Here is a 23,141-nt window from a genome sequence, read left to right as displayed (position 1 = left end):
TTTATTAAAAGTTTCATGCAACCATGGAAAAACAAGGGAAAAATGTGTGAAACAAAGCTAGTCACAGCAAAATGAAACCAAGCACCTTACCATATCATCAGCCAGTGTTTTTATGTGTATGTTCTGTTGGAGGGAGGGCACAGTATGAAAAACAATATCTAACAGAAAATAAAAACACCGCCAAACCTCAGAACATATCCAATCTTAGGTGTCTTCACATGTACAGTTTTTCTCAGAATTTGTCCCATGAAGCAGAAATGCTAAATGTCTTAGACTCACAGCAAGGAGAAGTGCCTTTTTTATGATTTAGACATGTGAGCAAATCCTGAGTACTGTACATATGAATTAAACACCTCACAATAATCTGTGCATCATTTCTGCTTCCCATTTTTAACTGACAACCAAAATAAAAAAAATTTGTCATTTGGGGAAAGAAAAAAAAAAAAAAGAAAAAATTGAATTCAGAAATGTCCTGAAAACTGCAGCAGATGTGCATCCTACCATGCTCGGAAATTAGCATCAGAAGATTGTGAGTTCTGAATGAAATATGGTGAAAAAGACCATATTTTGCTCAGAACTGACATTTTGTCAAATGTTCTTTTTTTTTTTTGGATTAATATACAAGTGAATTTGTATGCAGATTTCCACAATTGGAGATCATTTAAGCTGCTTTTTATTTATTCACCTGCATAATGCTTAAAGTTGTACATTCAAAGCACTCTTGTCTTAATATATTTTTTGCAAGACATGGTAGGTTATGGCAGACTTTTAACGTTAGCCAAAAATTTAATGTTTCTTCTATGTCATGTCAAAAATGTAACATAACACTTGATGTCAATGATGACACACAATTTTTTCACAAAGCATAATTTCTAGGTTTTAGAAAACAAGAATTGGCTTATTGAAACAAAATTTGTTCCTGCAACCCGTTTTTCCTTTTATATATTTTAAAGATGAAAAAAGGGATCTTTTTTAGTTGTCGGAGTGCTTCTTGTATCCGATTAAAAAAAATAAAAACTTTTTTTTTATGTTTGGTTGTCAATTGAAAAAGAAAAGAATGAATGATTCCCAGATTCTTGATGATCCTAAATAATAAAGTGATCATCAATTGATTTAGAGCAGCTAAATCAATTGTGATCCCCAGGGATACACAATTGAGACATAAGACCCACATGTAGACACGGGCCAGTTATCAAAGCAAATGAACGCTTTCAGCATGATGCCCAAGAATGTAATGCTTGTTTTTTTTTTCTGGTTATGTGGACCAGAGCCTTATTCAAAGAAATGTAGCTTTATCATGTTTTGAATAAATGTTCTGATTTAATGTTGTTAAATTCTGGTATTTCCATCATGAAAATCTCATAATGGCCCATGCTTACATTCAAATATAAATGGATAAAAGAAAACCCACCAGACACCCAACACCCACATTGGTTTTTCCACTTAAAACATGCAAGTTAGTTTTTGCTTAAATGAAGATGTGTGTGAAACAAATAAGAAAAACAGCAGCACACACTGCTGAGGCACAAAGATTAATTTCTTTCCAGTGCCACTGGTTCTGAGGTGCATATTTTGTGGTGACAGGGACCGAAAAGATTTACACCAAAACTTCAGCTGGAACAGATGTTTATTTTCTCCTCAAACACCATAAGAAAGCGCATTGCCACAGGGTTGTGGCTCAGCAAGGGACGGCCGTTTGAAACACACCTCAAATGGGAATCGGTAACAACTCTGCCATATGTTATGGTGCTAGGCTGTAAAGTACTAATGAGTCGGGAGATGTGGGGCTGTAATGGTCATAAAGCCTGCCTCCAGCCGTGGATTTCTCCACTATTCTAATCAGGAAAATACAGATACTGGGGCGAGGAAACAAATTGGCTTTAACCTGCACCTCCTTCTGCGAGTCTCCATAAGCTGTCGCTCTGGGCAACTCTGTGCAGACACAAAGTGCCATATCTGTCACCAGCTTTGTCTGCAACAGCTGATCAACAGTTGGAAGATGAAGCTATTAAACACAACAAAACGTGTCAATCTTCTGCATGTTTCAGACGAAGCCTGAAGTTTTATTCCACTTCCAGATATCAAACATGTCGTCTTCCCCATTCATCATATCCAGATGATTCCTTTTTCCCTGTGGGAGCCAGGTAACCACCTGGGCCTCACTAATCCAGACAAACATCAGTTCCACCAAGGCACAATTAGATGCATTTAATAAAGCTGCATCACTACTCACGAGAGCAACCTGACCTGAGCAACAACTTTTCCCATTACTAACTCAGAGCGTATGTGTCATTAAGCCCAGCATTCTCTGCCAGTCGCAAACTGCGTGAAACAATAGCTAATTTACAGACAGAGTACTTAAACATTTTCTAATCAATTTAACAACAATCAAACCACTGTTTGGTTAATTGCCTTGACTTGAGGGCCTTTCCTTGCCCATTATCTTGGCAGCATCGCAACATTGCAATTAAACACCTAACAATTAAGCTTCAATGTCCTCTGGGCTTTGCGTGCTTATTAAAGTAAACTTTTTCATCGTAATAAATGTTTATTACCAAACACATATTTCCACTAAATAATCTAATCAAATTAGCTCTGGGTCCCTCCTTAATCAAATCTGATCATGGGTCCATGCAGATCCTCAAAAATGAAAACACAAAGCAATATCCCACAACTTGAAAGGCAATTTGGGGCAAACAAAACTGTACCAGTATGCATATTTCACAAAACAACTGTTAATATCGCCATAGCAAACTGCGGTTGAATGTGAACCATATCGTTGAATAGCTCCGTTTTATTGGAAATTCATACCAGGTGGCGCATGTAATAACTTGACTTCTGAGACGGAGAGAAGATAAATCCTGCTTCAGAGTGACTATAACTCCACCGCTTTTAAAAAGCAGACCTGCCTGCACTCAGCTAATTTAACTTGAGCATCTGTATGGTGTATTTAACTCACTCACTGGAACTATCACCATAAAAATCAGAGACCACGATGCCTTTGTAAAACAACTTGAAAGAAATTAGATCTTACTTTAATTAGTTACAGCCATATGAAGGGACTGTCTAGAAATATCCTGTTTTTATTTTTATTGTCACCACTAAATATTCCAGATCAAACAATTTTTTTTTTTATTAGAAGATAGCCAGAGTAAATACAAAATGCAGATGCATATTAAAGAGAAAAAACGCTATTCAAGCAAATCTGGCTGAAGTAAAACACTAACTGTCCTCCTAAACCTAATAACTGATTGTGCCACCCTTTGCAGCAACAAATCCAACATCGCTGGGGAGAAAATCCTTTAAATAGTCACGATTCAAACACAGTGTGTGTTTTCTTTTAGCAAACTTTGACTAGGTCACTTGATAAGCATGCATTCTTTTTTCTTTATTCTTCTTTTATCTCAACTTGTGGATAACAACTCTCACTGTAGTGTGCCAAATGTATTAATCTCAAATCATTATGTCTTGCTTTTTGATAGAATTTAACCAACTTCATGCTGTCAAACAGATTCTATTTTAAGTTTTTTTTATTATTATTATTATTTTGTTAGTCTGGCAGAAATCAGGTCTGAATGCGGTCAGTGGAAATGTGAACTCTTAAAAATGCAGTCAATCACAGTCATTTTGTAATGTAAGACATAATTTTTTGTTTGTTTGTTTGTTTAACACATAGGACCTGGTTGGCCCAGCTAACTTTTTGCCCCTAAAACAAAATTATCACAAGAAAGACTTTTTTTTTTCCCTACCAACTCTGGTTGTCTTGTCCAATATTAAAGTTTGTTTCATGTTTTGAAATGTTTGAGTGGAACAAAAAAATTTAAGAAAACTGCAGTGGGTGGTATACTTCACAGCACTGTAACAAGTCTTGACAGAGAGTCGGATGCAACCACAGCTGTCAGATTTTGCCAGTCACGACATCAACTTTATTCAGAGACTGAATATTATAATTTCACAAAACATTTCCTGAGAATCTGCTAATTTCACCTCAGCAACACAAATTGAGTACATCTCAAAATTGTAAACCATAAACGAGAAGTTCTTGAATTACTATTGAAGGGGTGTCAGCCTTAATTTGCTCAGCATTTAACCAAATGAGCACCAACTGTGGTTATGAAAAAAGGCACGTTGCGTCAGTTTGTTTACTATAATTTATCCACAGTTCTACACTTATACTGATTTCATTAAATGTAGAAGAAACATGAAGCTTTCATTTATCTAAATACACCAAAGGTCAATCTAGTTCAGGAGTTAGAGGGCTTCTTTTTCCAATTACCCAAATTATCTTTGTGTAATCAAATAATATGAACAGTAATCCTTCCAATATGAGCAATTTGAAGGAGTGGTATCAAGCTGCACAGAATTCCCCCTGTGTAACCAAATCAGATCAGAATAAACTCATTAAAATGTCTAATAAATGTTGTCAACATGTAATTACAGCCTCTAAATGTGCTCCACATGTGAACAGACATCAGACATTTTGGGCGTGAATACGGACACTGTAAGTGCCAAACTGAGTCTTTCTGGTTTGAATTGCACTTTTTGTGCACCGTCTGTCACAGAAAGATGTGACAGACTAACTTGGAGATCAGCTTTTCATCTCTGATGCCAAATGAAAAAGAATTTAGTCAGTCTACAGGCAGGAAATGTGATACAGCAAGTCCAATAAATATCTGCCAGCATCACCTGGTTTCTTTTGCCATTGTTTACTAAAGCCTCTGGAAAACAACTTTAAATTAAACACCATTTATTCACATTTGTGTGATTGTGTTTATCTTCCAATTCATCTAATTAATCCACAATTTACAGAAATAATTGAATATGCAAAGGTTAAGTTCATGGACATAAAATTAAAATGCAAAGCACGATTTTGTCTAGTTTGCTTCTTTGCAAATTTGTACTGTATTCTCATGGATTAGAGGTAAAAGGTTATAAAAATTCCAAAATTTCCTTTTTAATGAAATTGCATTAAATCTGACAGCTGTACGTTATAATTTGTTGCATTTTACTTTTAATGTGATCCTCATTTGGATCAGCCAATTCTGAAAAAATAATCTAAATATGCATAAATTTTAGCTTTTCTTGGACAGCTCTGGTCCCCAACCCTAAAAAATACCAGCAGTTCGATCTACAGGAAATGGATCTGAGTAAGATAAAGAGCAAAGAAAGGCAGTAAAAGAACAGAAAAGCAGAGACCTAAGGATTTTGCCATGAGAACCAAACCATTACGAAATCAGATAATATTGTTTAAAACTTTGTAGACATCAGTAAATTACAAACAAAAAGTGCCCTACAGTTTTTATTACCAGCTAATACTTTAAAAAGTTACGGGTCGTTGAGTCTTGTTCCGAAAAGGCACAGACATTGTTTACGGCTTCTTAAAATGGCAACTTCTGAAAAGAGGAAGGATATAGAAGCCAGAGCAGCTAAAATCTGAATGACTTCACACTGGATGACCCAACCATGTGACTACATGAGAAACGAGAAAGCACAGAACTGCCTTCGGGTCATCTCTGTTTCTGATGAAAGAAACATCCTAATGGTGCATTACTCTCAGTAAAACCGATATGGAGCCATTAAATACAGCAGAAGTTTCAAAAAGTCTTTCTAAACTGGTCAACATTAAGCACAGTGTGATTTGCACTTTACAGATTGATGAAACTAATATATTGCTATTAACTTTTACAAATTTCTGACAAGTAAAACCCTGCAAACTGACTGAACTGTTCCTGTGATATACCTACCCAGGTATTTCAGATACATGTTATAGTACCAATGAAAGTTAACATTCTAGAAAAGTTTATCACTATTACAGAATTTTAAAACATGGTTACTTATTAAAGATCTGTGACAACTTTTCCTTCAGCATGGATCAGGCCTGGAGTTCAGCAACGTTTTAAAGATTGAGGTGTTGGTTTTAAAGGGCTCTTGAAGAACAAGAGCTGGAGAGATTTTATGACATCTGTTCAACTAGAATCAAATGTTGTATTTAAAATATCTAAAGGTAGAAAATGTCTAAAGGCACAGCAGAGGATTTCCTCATTACTCTGTTGAGTGTCTTAGTCTTTCCTTAATCAGCAATGCCATGGCTCTCCAAAACATCACGGGTTGTGGAAGCCTCACACTGGGCTTCATAAAGCTTTCCTTCTGTGCCACTTCACTCTTCCCAAAGAGTCTAGATATTCTGTGATCTCAATGCTCAAATGAAATGCAAACAATGCTTTCATCTAAAAAGAGGACTTTGGACCACAGAGCAACAGTCCACTTTTTCTTTTTCTTGTAGCTAAGACACTTCTGATGCTGTCGCTGGTTTAGCAGAAGCCTGACATGAGGGATGTGACAGCTGCACCCCTTGTGCTGGATACGTCTGGGTGAGGATACAGACTCCAGCTGCAGTTTTTCTAAGACATTGAGACTTTCATGGCTATATATTTTGTCGTTTACACTTCTTGACTGACCAGCACACTACTGTAAAGCCAGAAGTCTACCCCTTCATTAATAGGCCCATTGCATAATTTCTCTATTCAAAAAAACTAATTTTTTTTGCTCTGAGAGACTGCATTTGATTTGTTATGATCCGTCGTAATCATTAGGATAAACCGAAATAAATGCCCCAGGCGTTCAAATTGAACAACTGAAAAGAAGTTGTTTCTTGATTATGCTGTAATTTACTGAGAAGGAACTGTATCAATCTATAAGCATAATCATACTGTGTGACTCAGCTCTCCAATTTCAAAACTAGGGGGGAAAAAGAATCATAACTATCAAGAAAGCTGTTTTTAACCATAGATTTTTAAGTAAAGCTTATGACTATTAAAAAAAACAATTATTTTAGGAGTGAAAAAATGTCCCGTGCAGCACTCTTTTGATATAAGTGACAGATGGGGAAAACACATTCATCCTGGTACGCATCTGACTACAGCTACTCAGTCAAAACATCCTTCAGTCATTAATCAACCGTTCAGTGCAGCTATAGCCACGATGAAAGTATGACACTTCCTGCAACATAAAAACAGACATTTCTGTTCTGATGTACAGCTATTATCTTCAGCATATTATTAAATGTCCTTTTTGTCTTATGTCCCACCCAGTGAGCTATACAAACTAGGCTTATTACAAAGTTACATCCAACCAATGAACTTGAGGGTTTTCCTCTGTTCTGCTACTGAAGCATTCTGAGCCACTTCCTGTCTCCCACTTCCCGAATGCCATTACAGCACTGAAATGTGGTCAACTTCCTGCTGGTTTTCACACGTCGCCCTAACACTATTGTCTTTGTGTTTACAAACCAGCACAAAATAAAAGACAAAACTACTACATGGAAAGCTTGACTGCATCACAAGACTAACCAAACAGGACTCGGGCAAGAAAGAGCAGCATGAAATCTACGAGCTGACAACTTGTGCTACCCACATGCTAAGAAAACTTAAAATAATTCCCATAGGCTTCTCTCAAAGTCATAAATCAAAGTGCAAAAAAAATCTTCAAATGCCACATAAAACAAGATTCACAATGTGATACTATCAAAACTGTCCCAAACTCTCTGCCTTGTTCACTGTATTCCAACTTAAAAATGGCAGTTTCATATTTTTGATTTTATCTCAACTGCAATCTTTACTTGGTGAAGCATGCTTGAGTACGTCTTAAAACAATTTATTTCAGTTTGTTCTTCCAAACTGGAACAATGATTTCGAACATGTTTGATAAATTCGATAAAGCTGCTGAACTGAGCAGAACATTCCCAGAGTTTAATGCGTTTAATTTAAATTGACACACAGAATTGAACTATTACAATACTTGCCAATCATGTCATTAATCGCTTAATCTAGATATATAATTTAAAAGGTTCTCTTTGGCACACATGGATTTCTAGCTCCCCATAGAGCAATGACAAAGGCCTATGTTTAGTTTTTCTGCTGCAAGACATGCATTTTGGCTTAGTTTACAGAGATTTATTTTGTTTTCATTTCACAGAATGTGTTTTTTAAAGAGCATACTGTAATTTTTTTATACCATTGAACCAGAAAAGGTTTTTCATTGAAAGAATGAAATATGAAATGCAATCTTTCCAGTTTCAATAGGTTTTAACAAAATACAAAAAAGAACAGATCATTTGGGAAAAAAAAAACACAAAACTTTCAAACAAGAAGACTGCTGAGTCATGGTCACTTAAAAAATAGAAAACAAAAGGCCTAACTCATAAAAGCACTATCCTGAAGATTATCACTCTGTGGTTGCATTTTTCATTATTATTTGATGTGTGGTTGTTTGTTGGACTTTCCATGAGAAACACTTTATTCAACTCAGATTATGTAGTGTAAACATACATTTTTAAGGAAAGATTCAACCTAATCTTTGAATTGGGTTGAAACTCAAGAAAGAAAACACAACAGATCACGCTTCTGCTGTACAGAAAGGTTTAGCATTTTCTCTTGATGTCGAGCAATAATGTTTTTTTTGAGTCTTTAAACTCCCTCCCAACCATTACGTCCAGCATTAAGCCTGTTGGAAAGAAGTAAGAATTTCACAATCACGTGCTTTCTATAACTGGTGCCAGTTTATTAGGTCTCTAAGCAACAGAACGAAACTTCTATTTTTTCTTCTTTTTTAAATATTTCTCAAGTTCAGACATGGAAACTGATAACTCTGGTGAACTCTCAGGCTGAATATAACTGAAGAGGAAAATAATACTTATGCCCTTTAAAGCAGCACAAAGTGAATAAAACATCAGACTGTCCTTTATTTCAGGGAGGCTAAGAGAATGGAGTATTTCTGCAGAAAAGGAAGTATACCTTAAGAGCATAGTTTTCTATGAACTGCAATGAAGAAATAATAATATGGAAATAATAATTTCTATATTACAGCATACATTCAGTTTCAAATAATAATACCCTGCATTTCTAAATTACAGCATACATTCAGTTTCAATTTAGAAAATCCTAATATGCAACTTTCAAAGTCATTTCTTTACATGGACTCATCATTCACATGGACTGAAAAATTGTTTTATATAGAAAAGGAACAAAAAGTAAAGAAAATCTTCAGTATTAAAGATATAAATTATTTAACACCAATTGTTTATCACTGCAATAAAAAAGAAAAGATTTGTTGTACCAAATCCTGCTTGTCCCTTCTGGTCCATGCAAATAATTTGTTTTGTTTGTTTTTTGTCATATCTGCATGATTTTTTTTTTTTTTCGCCCAATTTATTTCAAAATCAAAATGTTTCAATTCAATTGCTCAATAAAGCATGAACCTCATTTCTGTTTTATTTCATTTTGGTAAATGTGATCAAATCTAAATAGCTGTTCAAAGAAGACATACATCCATACAAGCGTAAAACATCAGCTTTTTTAGTAATCAGTGTAGTTTTAATTGGACTAATAACGTGCCCTTTGACATGCATGTTCTATTAGACTATAAAATTACTAATACTAAAGCAGGAGTTCAAAGGATTTAAAGTACCTGAAACAAATATTTCATGTTCTGTGTAGTATCTTTCTTTTCTCAGACGCCTACTGAAACTTTCTGTTGCAGCATTCTGTAGCTGCTCCTCTGAGCCCTACGCCCTGCATGTTTTAATGCCCTCCTGCTTCATCACACCTGATATTAGCTGATGGCTAATTAGCAGCTTTCTGCTGAACTTCATGTCATGCTGAGGAACTGATTCAATCACTGAAGTCAGCTGTGTTGTAGCAGAGACACATCTGAATCCAGCAGGGCAGAGGGGTCCAGGGCTCAGGGGTTAAAAAACACAAGCCTCAAGTTTACTGAAGCACTTTTGTTCAAAACTTATCTCGAATGAAATACAGAACTGACATATCACCACTCTTAATAGCACAGCTTTGTCAATGCAGCTCACATTTCTCTAACAAATCTCCAACTTCCCTTTTTGTCCCTCAAATATTGAGATGTGTTTTTGCTCTGCTTTTATGAATAACACTCATCTCCCAAAGTTACATTTCTGCAGCCACATTCCCCCAGCACACTTTTCCAGTCATTTGAAAGCGTTCAAGCAGAAACCCGCATATGCTTTTCTAGAGTTCTAGATGTAGCTTAATTAGCCATCAGTTTGCTTGCGAGCAGCAAGGTTTTCTTATTTTTTCACATTTAGAATGCTACAATGAGTCCAGAGTTACAAACAAGTATGATCTGATCTTAAGTAAAGTTAGGAATATGTGTAGGTTCAGCAACAAAGGATAAAACTTTAGGATTCTCATTTGAACATTCCTTAAAAACTTTCAATATTATAAGATGATAATTTATGAAAGAGGATTACGACCACTGAAACAAAATTAAACCACAAAAAAAAAAACTAAATAAATCACTTAAATCCAACAAGTTTCTCAGAAAGTTAGTTCAACTCCTGCTCAACTCGCATCGCTGTCAATAAAGTTGGCTGCTCCTTCGTGCCATTCTGCATGAATGTTCAAAAAATGTCTGAGGGAAAAAAGACATAACTGAGAAAAGAAGTCAGAATTCTGAGAATAAATTCCAAAATCTAGTTTAACCTTGTCAGAATTCTGAAGAAAGAAAAGTCAGAATTCCTAGACTGAAATTAGAACTCAAAAAAAAATAAAACATCAGGACTCTAAACATTCTGGAAAAAACACCTCAGAATTCTGGCTTCGTCTCAGAATTTTTATAAGTAGTTTTTAGTTTCCGTAGTCCTTGTCCTATGGTTAAAAAATAAAAATAAAAATTGTGCGTATGTCACCAACTTTCAGTGCAAAGTGATTTAATCTTGGATCTCATAAACAGATTGTTCAATTTTGATAAGCATGACTCCAAAAAGCACCACTGGCCAACTATCCCATTAATTCTCAACATATTTAAACTTTATTCAAAAGCCTTACAGTAGAAAAGCTTGACTAATCAATGTTGATGGGATACAAACTGTTGAAATATGTACTTGACACAGATGGCTGCCACAAACTATCCACAAACAGACACAGCTATCAGTTTTACCGCAAGCCTTGTAACATGATAAGAGTATGTCAGGAATTTCTCAGTTGTGTTTGCACCATTTACTAGTCAGCATACTCTGCCAGATGGAAAGCTCCACATGATTCATCAAGAACAAACAAATCACATGGCTAATTTGCATTTCAAAAACATTGCTATAAAGTACCATTCTTCATTTCTTATGTCAAAACCTGCACTGGCTTGGAAAAATAGTCATAGCCTAAGCATTTTCATATTTTGTCACATTGTAGCTGGTTTGTTTATTAGTTAAGTTTGTATGTTAATTTACTAACCATTGTGTGTCAGCAGTGGTCTGATCAGCCACTATTTAGTTTTCTATGTCACAACACAAGTTCAAGTCTGTGATATTGACTCTATTTTGGGCCCAACTCATTTTTTTTTTGTTGACATTTTTTCCAAATAAATTAGGAATTATTTTTGAACGTTTTCAGTGTCTCTTCCCTCTGGTGGGTTTGTGAAAATCCCTGACAGCTGAAAATTCCCCAAGTCTTCTTTGTAAAATGACTAATAATAATAGTTTGGTAAGATTGGATGAAGAATGAGTATATGTGAAATTTAAATTCTGGATTTGAAAATAACTATGTACAATCAAAATGACTTCTGAAGCTAGTTGCACTGAGCAGCAAAGTTGATCAATCACATAAGATTCCAATCCGATACATTGAAGTTGGTTTCAGTGTTACAAAATATGGTACAGTTTAAGGGACTTTTACTGAGCACAATCCAAAATACACAAGTGCATGCAAAACAGGTCGATTTTAAAAATTGAATTTAAAATTTTTTTCCATAAATGACATTTGTGAAATAATTGATTTGTTGGCATATAAATGCATTTTTATAAGAGACCATTTCTGAATATACTAATGCTCTTTATAATAACACAGAAAATTAATTCATGCCTAAGCAGAGACAGAAGTTGTGAGATTTGAGACCAGATTTGAGAAGCTGTGAAAAGTCATCATTGTTTTTTCTAAGCTATCTAAAACTCATAAGAATGTAGATTAAAAGTATGCATGGTCTGTCAAAAAATATAAATTCCAATTATTTTTGTTTTTTAAGAGAGTGGGAGGTATTTCTTTCTCAATTTGCACTCTGAGGTCATCTTTTTTTTTTCTTTTTTGAAAATATGCACAGAGGACAAATTTCTCCCTTCTTGCCAAACAAGCACAACTAAATCCCTTTAAATATCTCATTCCATCTTCCTGCTCCAATGAATGGCACGGTGCCATGTTATCACTTCAACAACAGTATGGAAACAGTTTCAGAAAGCTGGCAGGTTTTGAGGTGAATTTCTCTCAAAACACTGAGGAGTTACGTGATTGTCCTTGGCTGAGTCTCTGCAACATGAGGCCTCGTAATCCAAATGATGTAATCATGCACAGAAACCTGTTGAATAAACACTCAGTTCTCAGAGCGTCTCACTTAAAGCCCGACTTTAACTTTGCTTTAGGCAGAAATGAGTGGGTGATGATGGACATTAGCCTATTCTTGAATCTGCATGGGATTTTAAGTATTTAACCCCAAATATATTGGTAACATCTTGAGTTATTTTATCAGCCTAAACTACTCATCTGTGTTACTACATGTGAAACCATCAAAATCTGTCACATTTAAATGTTTCATGAGTTTTACATGTTTACAATGAAACTATGGCGCAAAAAATAGGTGACTTGTAGTGGGAATAAACAGAAGAGAACAAATCAAGGCTCCTCCCAGGAGTGAATAATCACTTCCTCCCTCGAGTCAGAGCTCTGTTAAGATTTCTGCAAACAGTTCTACTTAGACTTGAGTAAGATTGAGCAACGGGGAACATGCCTGGCCATGAGACTGCCTTCAGAAGCCAAAACCGCTCGTCTTACACAAGCTCCTCAGAGATGATATTAAGTGGTGAAGTCATCACAGTTTCTTGAAACACCACCCGAGCTCTGGGAGAATATGCAACTTCAGTCCAGTCTGGGATTTCCTGTCTGGCACATCTTATCGCCAAACTTTGTCTCGACTTTGCGCCTGCAAACCATTTACTGCAAGCTGAAAACGCCACATTAGAGGAGCATAAGTTAACAGTCAAGATGTTCATAAATTCCCAGACCGAGTCTTGTGGTTGCGCTGCCCTTTTCACTGTGGTCTTATCACACATGTTGGGTGATCCAATTGCAAATGGATACTCAGTGTTTTCACACATGGTGCATAAATGCATCCGGGCCTCTTTTAATCAGTCACTCTACAAGCCTGTTCAGTCTTTGCATTGACATAAATCCTGGATGATTCTAGTACAAGTAGACAGATTTAAGCTCATCTGGTCAGACCATAACGACCAGATCGAGTTATTGTACATGCAAAAATAAAATTTGTAGAAAGATCTTTAAAAATCACAAATATAATGAGCCAGTAAGGGGAAGATTTATCTATTCACCGAAGTAGTTATTTTTGAAGATACTTAGGCCACAACACTTAAAAAAGAGGAGCAAAACAGATTTGAGACTGATTATAAAGGATTATCAAGGAACAATTACAATAGAGTAACTAGATCGGGTGTAGTCAACTCCAAAACTAAAACAAGCACTGCCCTGTAATCCTCAGATTAAGATAATCCTAGAAAATACATTGATTTTTTTGGTTTGTTTTTTATTGTGAAGGAGTCAAACAAGGACTTTCATAATAGCAAGACAATCTCACTGTTAAGACAATTCCAACAAAGAGCATCTTTGGAACACTAGGTACTGCAAACTCCCTCCATTTGTTGTACAGTATTCATGGCTATTTTATTATTCATCTATTTGCAGATGGGGATGGGGCATTGCTATTTAATACAGCCAATCCAGGAGCACCATTCCTTTTCCTTCGTGCAGATTGGCTGTATCCTAAGAGAGAAAATAAGGAAGACTGTGGGTGTTAGCTTCTGTGGTACTACAAAGATGGTTTCCAAAGTTTATACATTACTGCATGTTAAGGTATATTTGGTGTTTGACCTATGAAAACAAGCAGTAATAAATGTTTAGTATTGGGACTAAGGTTTTTATTAGAAATGCAAGTATTAAGTAGTATCTACTACTTAATATTAAGAGGAATTTTGACATTTTTACCACAAATTTTTGACTTTATAATCTTAGATAAATTCAGAGTTTTTGTCTAATTGAAGTATTTTTTCCCCTTCACAGATCTTTGGCTTAATGCAAATTTTTCCTTGCAAATCTACAACATTTCACAAATTTATTCACCTGATTTAACAAGTATCACAACCGCATACTTTTGACTTGAAAATGGAATGAGAAAAAAACTTTTGAACAAACTAGCGCCCTTTTTTAATAAATACAAAATAAAATTCACAGCTGTTTACATTATATTAGGAAAATATTCTATTTTTTCTTGCAAATATGTGAAATTAATTTAGAAATATATTTGTTCTGACAAATTTATTCCTCCAAGTCCATGATTTTTTTGTCTTGTATCTATAAAGGCCTTTATGCTCTGATGTACTTATGAACTGTCCAATTACAAAGAAATCCATGTCAAACACTGAAAATGACCTCAGCTGACCCACTGCATCCTTGGGTGATCTCAATCAAGGCATGGATTCAGACTGGATGTTTGTTCATGATCAAATGAATCATTGGAGACTGCAGCATAAGCAAGTGCCATTAGATTTTGCTTGATTGATTCCTTCAGAGAACTTCTGAGACGATTATAATTTTGCTATAGAAGTTGAATCCCATCTCTGCTTCCACAGAGGAAACTTTAGCATCAGTCCACACACTGCAATGAAGTCCACAGTGTACTATCAGCAGACAGTGAAATCTATTGGGATCAGTGTCTGACATGGAGTTGATGCAAAAGAACTTTCCCACATAAAGAAAGGCTTTATGCAGCCAAAAACAATAATTATTGCTGGCTAAACAAACTGATTACTTCAAAGTTGACAGAGGATTTCTATCTGATGGCCTGAATGTAAAATTGATAAAATTGTAGCAAATTACATGAAGAGGTGGTGCTTCTCAGAACTGATAGAAAGCTATGCAATTTGTTCGCCATTTAGAAAATAGAAGTTACTGAACACAGGAAAATACTCGGGAAATCAAAACTCATGAATAAGCAAATCTATTTTAAGATGTACTGAAACAGAAAACATCGTTTTAGCATATGCTTCTGCTTTGCTATTGGCAGCTAACAACTGATGTCACTCAGATGCAGTCAGATTTTCCTCAATAACTTCACGCTCCAACTCCTAGTGAGAAAACCAGAACACTATGGGACGCTTTTTGTCTTTAATTGTGCAATCACTCACCAACAGTAGTTTCGACATCTACAAAGAGCAGAGATGAACAGTGTCCTCAACGCTGCCTTTAATGCGGTAACTGTTAGTTTTAGATCATCCTGACACTAACTAACTCCAATTATATTGCCTTGCAAAAGTACTCATACGCCTTGAACTTTTTCCACATTCACAGCATCAAGAAGACTAAAGAGCACACCAGTCAGCTCAAAAATATTACTGTGGAAGTTTGAAAACATGTGGAAGAAGTTGATTTAATCAGTTGAGAAAACAAAATAAAATCTATTGGCCTCTATGGATGTTTGATGGAAAGCTAACAGTGCATAGCACCCCAAAAATAACGTTCCTCCCAGTGAAACATTTTGGGGTGGCAGCATTATGGTGTGGGAATATTTTATCCTTGACTGGAACGAGAAACCTTATCAGCATTAAATGGTGCTGAACACAGGACAATCTTAGGTCACAAAATACTTGAGACTAGGGCAAAGATTCACCTTCCAGCACGACAACGCAGAGCTACAGTGTAATGTTTCAGATTGCAGTATGTTTAAGGGTTAGAATGCCCCAGTCAAACTCCAGACATATATCAAATTAAAAAATTGTGGTAATTTTTGAAATCTTATGTTCAGAATTGCTTTTAATCCAATCTTTCTGACTTTGAGCTATATTGTAAAACAGGGGTGTTCAACTTTTAGACGTTTCCATGATTGAAATGGCCAAACTATCTCCTCAGTTTGCAGTCAAGTTCTACAGATTTGTACTAATGACCTAATAATATGACTTGGCTGAGATGAAGTACAGACACATCTAAAGGTTGCTGGACATCAGCCTTCGTACCTCACAAGACTTCATTACTTTGCATTATCTTTTAAACAGTATAAGAATAAAACCCATTGACATTTTTGGCTGTGAAGTGACATGTAAGTGGAATGTATTCTATTTCCTCTTTTGTTGTTAATGTCGTGCTCAAGCTTGGTTATCATATTGGAAAATGTAAACTTTGCGAAGTACCAATAAAACCCTCAATTATAACCACATCTACTGATAGAAAGGAACTGCTTGATAACACCAGTGGACCACTAATGTCAGACTCCGGTTGGACTCCTTTTCAAATATGCACACTTCTCTCTATATCTAGATTACATCACCAGGCCGAGCAGATGTGGATGCCAGAAATGAACCAATGCCAACCGAAGTTTACAGTTGTTATCTGACAGACACTGCCCTGAAGCTGACTAAGGTCACCCTTTATCAATCAAACACACTCACAGGGTTAATAAAAGCCCCACAATAACCACGTGCATCGCACCGTGCAATAAGTAATCCAGTAACAAGGTCTGTATGAACATGTGAGCGCATACAGGTCCAGCTGTCACAACAAGAGCACTCTTCAAAAAAAAAAAAAAAAACTTTCAGGAAAAGCATTGATAAGATGATCACATGATCTACTTAGTGCCTTGAAAATTGAAGCACTCAGCATAACAGTATCTGATTTGCTAAACTCTGACTGCTATTATACCCACTCTGTAGGGAATACATTAAATAACAATAACACATCAATACCTTTAGAGCCTGTTGTTGTGTGTTGACAGTGTTCTGTAGCTCTACAGATACTTTAACTTTCTGAAACTTGCTCTTTTAAATTGAAATGTCATGCAACAAATGTGATATACTTAGAATACCCACCAGCTTTTTATTTTTACCCTCATCCTCACTGGACTTCTTTTTGGAGGGCTTGTTGGGATCCTCCCCACCGCTGGCTTGGTCCATTTTAGTTCTTGAAGTCAGTTCCCTTCCAGAAGCAAACTTCAAACTTGATTAACTCCAAATAAGGGGGTAAAAAAAAATCCCAACAGCAAAAATACAAAACGTATATCCGAGTTATGTGTTCTCAAAATCCATCCCGTTTAAAAATGCCAAAAGTAAAAAGTTCTCCGCTTCCACATCGTGTCCAAAACCATCCGGTAGAGAAGTCTGCTTGTACAAGAGGTGTGGTTGTGTGTGGTCTCCTCTGATCGGCAGTTAAGTCACCTCAAACAGCAGGGTGTATTGGCACTCTGAAAGTAGCACAACATTGTGCAAACAACAGATAATTACTCTCTCAGACTGTGCTGGACGTTAGGTTTCTGTTCACACGTGTTTCTTCCTTGTCAGCATGCAGAGAGCCACCAGCAACGGGCCAAAACATATGTAAACAAACCTGTCGGAGTTAGCTATATTAAGCTGAACAACAGAAAAATAAAAAGCAGCTTGTTTATATACTGACCAACAAAGGAAATGTCTATTTATAATATAAACTTACAATGAAATAACTTGTTTATATAGAGGTGATGATTCACACACAGCTGCTTACATACGTTTCAACATTTTTAGATGCGATACAGCCATTGATCGGAATCAATAAACGGTTGTCATAGTTGGGGGGGGAAAAATCACCGTTGTTCTCTATGCTTGAGATACTTTGCAGCGCTTCACCGATCAAGCTCTGAGCGACTGTTACCCGGCAAACACACTTTATCTTAACTAAAACAACATCGCACAGCCGTATTTTACGATAGTCTGCGCAAACACACAAAGGGGAATAAAATTATTGTGAGAGAAAAGTCAGAAATTTCAAACGGCAGCTTACCTCAGCAACCAAACCTGAAAACCAGGCCCACAACGCGCCCGCCTCTTATGACACGTGATTGGGTAATGAGCTGTGCCATAAATGGCAAACTGAATTCTCATTGGCCAGATGTGCTGACAGTTGTCAGGTCGGCGTGGTGTCGAATGGGCGGGGACTGTGATGGAAGAGAGGTCAGCGTGTGATTTCACACAGCAGGAGGATGGGAATCAGTAGTAAGAATAGATCAGGGACGAGAGAAAAGGCTTGTATGGCTGACTGTTCACCTGGGTTATAATAATACACATGTAAATCGCTTCTGTGGAAGCGACATCAATAGAACTATTACAAACTGTGTCCACCTTATTTAAAGAAGAAATTAGCTCTTTAACATACTTATAATAGTTTTGGTTACCTGGTGCCAAATTACCACCACTGTGTCAGCTCAACATTTACAGCTGAAAAAAAGTACCATTTTATTTAAATTCAGGTTTGACGATAATTCACTCCCTTCTAGATTTATTTTATTTTTATTTTTATTTTTTAAAGGTTCTTGTAACATACGGAAAAATAAACTAAGTGCCTAATAAGCATAATTGTTCGTGGCAACAACTGCGAGCATCCATGTTAATGTTAACAGCATCCATGTTAATAAATGGCAGTAAGTCTTCCAGGACCTTAACTAGAATACAAAAAACATTTATTTATTTATTCAACCTTGAGATGGTGGATTAATTATATTAATTATACGTAATCAACAATTTAAATAATTATCAACTAATTTAGTAATCAAATAAGAATTAACTGAATTATACAGACAGAAAAAAAGCAACAAAAAAAGTCATTTGTCGAACATTATATTCAGTGCAATGATTAAGGCAAAACTGAACAAAAACTATTTACATTTGCCATTTAAGATTTTTTTAAAAAGTATGTCTGTAAATATGTTCTATACATGGTACTTTAAAATGTGTAGTTTTAGCTTCACAAGGTTCACGTACTGTAGCAAGGAATTTTCTAAACACCTTCTTCCATTCAGTTATTAATTGCCTTTTCAAAAAAATAAACCAAATAAACAGATGAACCTTACACTGTATTGATGTTAAGTCAAGCAGAAAGAGCTGAGTATTTTTTTACCTGCAGGTGCATCCTTTTTTAAATTATTTTTTTATTTCCTTTATTTAACCAAGTAAACCCTGTTGAGATCTGGATCTCATTTTCAAGAGGGACCTGGGCAGAAGTCTGCAATACACAGCAACCTGGTATAGTTACAAGTGATAAGGTGGGAATAATATGATCTATAATAATATATATATTTCATGCAGTAATATGTGTACTTTCACAATTTAAAAAGGAATTGAAATAGTTTACCATTCAGATTTTCTTTTGTATTTCTAACATAAAATAAAATAGCTAAATAAAAAATCTGCTGGAAGTGTGCCTTTTTTTGTTGTTTTATTGTCAGAATAAAACATAAAATAATCAATAACTAAAATAATCATTAACTGCAGCACCTGTATGATCTTTTGATTTTTTTACATTTTTTTTGCACCAGTTTAACCAATCTTTTTGTTATTGTCGAATTGTGAACCCTGACCCTAACTAAGTCAAGAAAGATTTGCAGTGCTTTATAAACTGTACAGGGCTCTTTTGTTACCTCTTGAATCTTGAGACTCCTAAGAAAATTCATCTTTGTTCCACATTTTATCCATTTGTGAGAAGAACTCTCACTGTGAACTGTGCAGGAGTCCTAAGCCTATAGAAATGTCTTGGTAAGCCTAAAATAGGCACAAAATTAATTTACTTCAAAATCAAAGTCTAGATTTTTATAATCTTGTAATATAATTAACAGAAATACAGAAATCAAAACAAGAGGAAACTCTCAATAAAAACAAAAAAATCTCAATCAACAAAACAAAAGTTTAAGATTATGCATATAAATCTTTAATTTAATAAGTTAGAATGAGATTTAATTTCCCTTTGGGATCAATAAAATATTTTTTGATTTGAATTATAGCATAAATTATATTTTGTAAGATTATTACAACATTCCCACAAGCATTTGAAGCAAAAATTATTTTATTGCTAACTGACTAGGGATAAATCCTATAAAATACATGCATAGTAGTATTTTTAAATATTTCACTTGAATTAGGATCAAGAATTTGGCTCATATGAAAACAGTGATTAGGTTCAACAAGAATGAAATTAAAAAAGTTTTTATCAAACATAACTAAAAAGAAATATAAAACTGACATTGATCATAATTTCTACTGAGAAATATTTAGTAGTAATACTGAAACATAAAAGCTTAACTTACAAAAAAAAAAGAGAGAACAAAACCTAGTGAATCACCTGTTTGTTTAGGGAGAACGGGAATCTTCTTCCCACACTCATGCTGTATAGAACACAATGCCCTCATTGAGAGTTATCGTGTGAACCTGGGTGTTGTGTTCCTGTCAATGCTGAAAGGAATATATAAATACCCACACCTGCAACATAATTTAATATCAGACTGAATTACAAACTTTCCAAAGTTATATGGTATTAATTGTGCAACATATTTGATCAATCACCTGAACCTATAACCAAAAGCTCATTCATGATAATGTCTTTCTTGTGTAGTGGAAAACAGATATTTGCTTGTATTGTCTAAAAAGACATTTATGTCCTCCCTTTCTGACATTAAATCAGACTAAATTTTCCATGATCCTGGGGTGTTTGTGTTTCTTCTGGGAGAGTATGTCAACCTTTTCCAGAGGTGGGCAAGCAGTGGCAGTGGCATCATTTATCTCATTAGGATTTAAGAAGCTGCATGACAATGTCTCTTCACCTGATAGTTAACCTTGTTGAGTAGATCTAATTTGTTACTCCAGTGTAGACTCTAATGAAATTATCTCGTGTCAACGTGTCTGCACTCAACTTTTTTGTTCCAAACTTGCTTCCAGCATCAAGACCTCTTCCAGGGCCTACTTTCTCCATGATTGTTCTCTGAACCTTCAGTGTCCTGATTTACACCTGCCTGCCGACTCTCAGCCGCCCACTCCATCTTCTAAGCCATAAGCTACCAACTTTCTGCCTCCTCCCACATAATTCAAACCTTGTTGAGATTCTCATGCTCTTCTCTTCAACACGCCACTTTTTGGTGAACCAGAAGGAACCTCCTCAGTCACACATTTCACATATCGTATGAAATAAACCATACTTACCTCTTTGTCCTTTTCCCATAGACTAAATGTGCATGTGGGTCAGAAAACAACTTTTCTGACCCACATGTCAGAAAAAAAGCTTTGTCAAGCATTTGACAAAGCTTTTTCTCTTTTGGGCCCACTGGGATTGCTAAAATATATATTATTCTATCTGCGAAAAATAACAAGATCAATTTTAATTGCTTCCAGTTCAGGAGTTACATATATTTCCTTGCTTTTTAGCAAAATTACCCTTTAAACTTTATGACTTGATTCAAATGTTTTGGATATCATTCCATTAGCTTTGGCAACAGTCAGGGTATTTGGCCTCTTAGCTTTGACACATATTTTCAGCTCTGAACAGAAACTTTTTATTAGACTGAGATAGGGCCTTTTTTATGATGGCCACATCAGAATATTGACATTGTTATTCTTAAACTGCTGTGTAACTAATTTGACTGTCTATTTGCAGACAGTGTGAATTTGGAAGTACTACTTTTGCCAAAGATTCAAGTTCCTGGCTGATGTCTTATGTTAGAAGTTTCAGATAATCTTCTTTCCTCATCATGCTGCCAATTTTGGGAAGGCAAATCGAAATGTAAAAGTGTTCATGCTTATTAAGAACCCAGATAAATTACAAAGTTCAATCAGAATTTTATTGTTGTTCCTTAAATAATGGCTTAAGAGAATACAAATAAAATAATAATAAAAAAAAAGACTTTTCAATATGGGCAAATTTGCAACATCAGTCATTTTGACCACTCAAAGCGCTTTACAGTCACATTCACCCATTCGCACACACATTTATACATCGATACGCAGACCCGTGTATAAATGTGAATTTGGGGTGAAGTCCCTTGCCCAGAGGCACATCAACATGTGACAGGAAGACGCTGGATTTAAACCTACAACCTTCCAATCACAAGACAACTACTCTTGCCATACAATCACAGTCGCCGACTGTTTAACTCTGAATTAGTTAAACACTGTATCCTACACTTAATGACTAAGAGTACTGGCTATGGTCACACATTTCTTCACATATCCCACTTCTGAAGAAATAAGAATACTTAAAATTACACTTTCAAAACAAACACAGTGTTGATCCAAACCCAACATGACCGCAACATCAGTGGTGCAATTTCTGGTCAATAGACGACACTTTTCACACTTGTTCAGATGAGATTTTGTGGGATTTGTACACCATGTGCAGTCAGCCAACTTTAAATTAGCCACTTTATCTCTTCTTGGCCCACTGCCCTATTGTGGATAAGGATACAGGAGCCAAACATGTGGTGTGAGAGAAAGCCTCAAAGATCAGGGCTCCTCTTAAACATGAAAAACAGTGTCTCTAGTGTGATTTCCATAGCAAACGGATGTGTTGGCCTGAAACTGGTGGGGAGAGTCCTTGGCAAACCAACCAGCATTACAATGTGAAACTAGCTTGGTTCTCTTATGTAACCAAAGACAGAAAGTGTACACTCATTTAAAGAGCGAGTGAGAACAAAAATCCCTTCTGCAACAACTCTGGTTCTGTGACAAGCTCTTTGGTATTCCTTTAAAGAAACAGTCCCTTGTGTTGTCTTCAAGCACTCGTGATCTATGTTTTTTCCTCTAACCACAAAAAAATCTGGAGACTAATTAACATGGTATTAATTATTGTATGGTACATTCATATTTACTTAAACCAGTAAAAAGGTAGTTATTTGGTAAATTACTTGAAAAGACATGTAAAGCATATATAGAACACATTCTATATATGCTTCTATCTTCTAACCAACTCAAACAAGCTTCCTTGTTTATCCATGTCTTTTTGCCATTTTTTGATGGTCTGGCAAATTCATGCAAGTTTTGTATGATCTCTACACTTGGATGTAATTTTAAATATTTTCTCCAGTAGTGAAACAAGGAGTATTTTGTGATTCTGTAGTGAGCCACCAAATCTTGAAAAAATATGCTTTTTCACTAAAATAAGTTTTTCCTAGATTGTTGTCATCATTTCTACATTTCATACGACTCTTAAGGGCCATCACAGGCTTTTCTCTGCAGCTCTGTATTTAATTATAATCAGATTGTTGGGTTAATTTTGTTC

The 23,141-nt window shown here is 35.7% G+C and overlaps 1 protein-coding gene across 6 annotated transcripts in view; it reads right to left on the bottom strand.

The window, feature by feature from the left end:
- LOC129360700 (protein diaphanous homolog 2-like) overlaps positions 1-17,968 on the bottom strand; it is a 431,171-nt gene extending 413,203 nt beyond the window's left edge. For 4 of the 6 annotated variants that reach the window (XM_055031060.1, XM_055031065.1, XM_055031064.1 and 1 more), the window contains exons 1-3: positions 17,886-17,968; positions 16,943-17,313; positions 91-123 (exon numbers count right to left, since the gene is read on the bottom strand). In XM_055031060.1, coding sequence (XP_054887035.1) covers positions 91-123; positions 16,943-17,026 — 117 coding nt within the window. In that variant the 5' untranslated portion in view covers positions 17,027-17,313; positions 17,886-17,968. Of the gene's footprint in view, positions 1-90; positions 124-16,942; positions 17,314-17,692; positions 17,711-17,885 lie in introns of those variants that run through there. The other 2 variants (XM_055031061.1, XM_055031063.1) reach the window with 2 other exon arrangements.
- Between the last annotated feature and the right edge of the window lie 5,173 nt (positions 17,969-23,141).

This window comes from Poeciliopsis prolifica, unplaced genomic scaffold, assembly GCF_027474105.1.
Source record: "Poeciliopsis prolifica strain line A6 unplaced genomic scaffold, Auburn_PproV2 SCAFFOLD006, whole genome shotgun sequence".
NCBI lineage: Eukaryota > Metazoa > Chordata > Actinopteri > Cyprinodontiformes > Poeciliidae > Poeciliopsis > Poeciliopsis prolifica.
The sequence above is the reverse complement of the archived record's forward strand: the minus strand, read 5'-3'. Positions and strand labels throughout refer to the sequence as shown.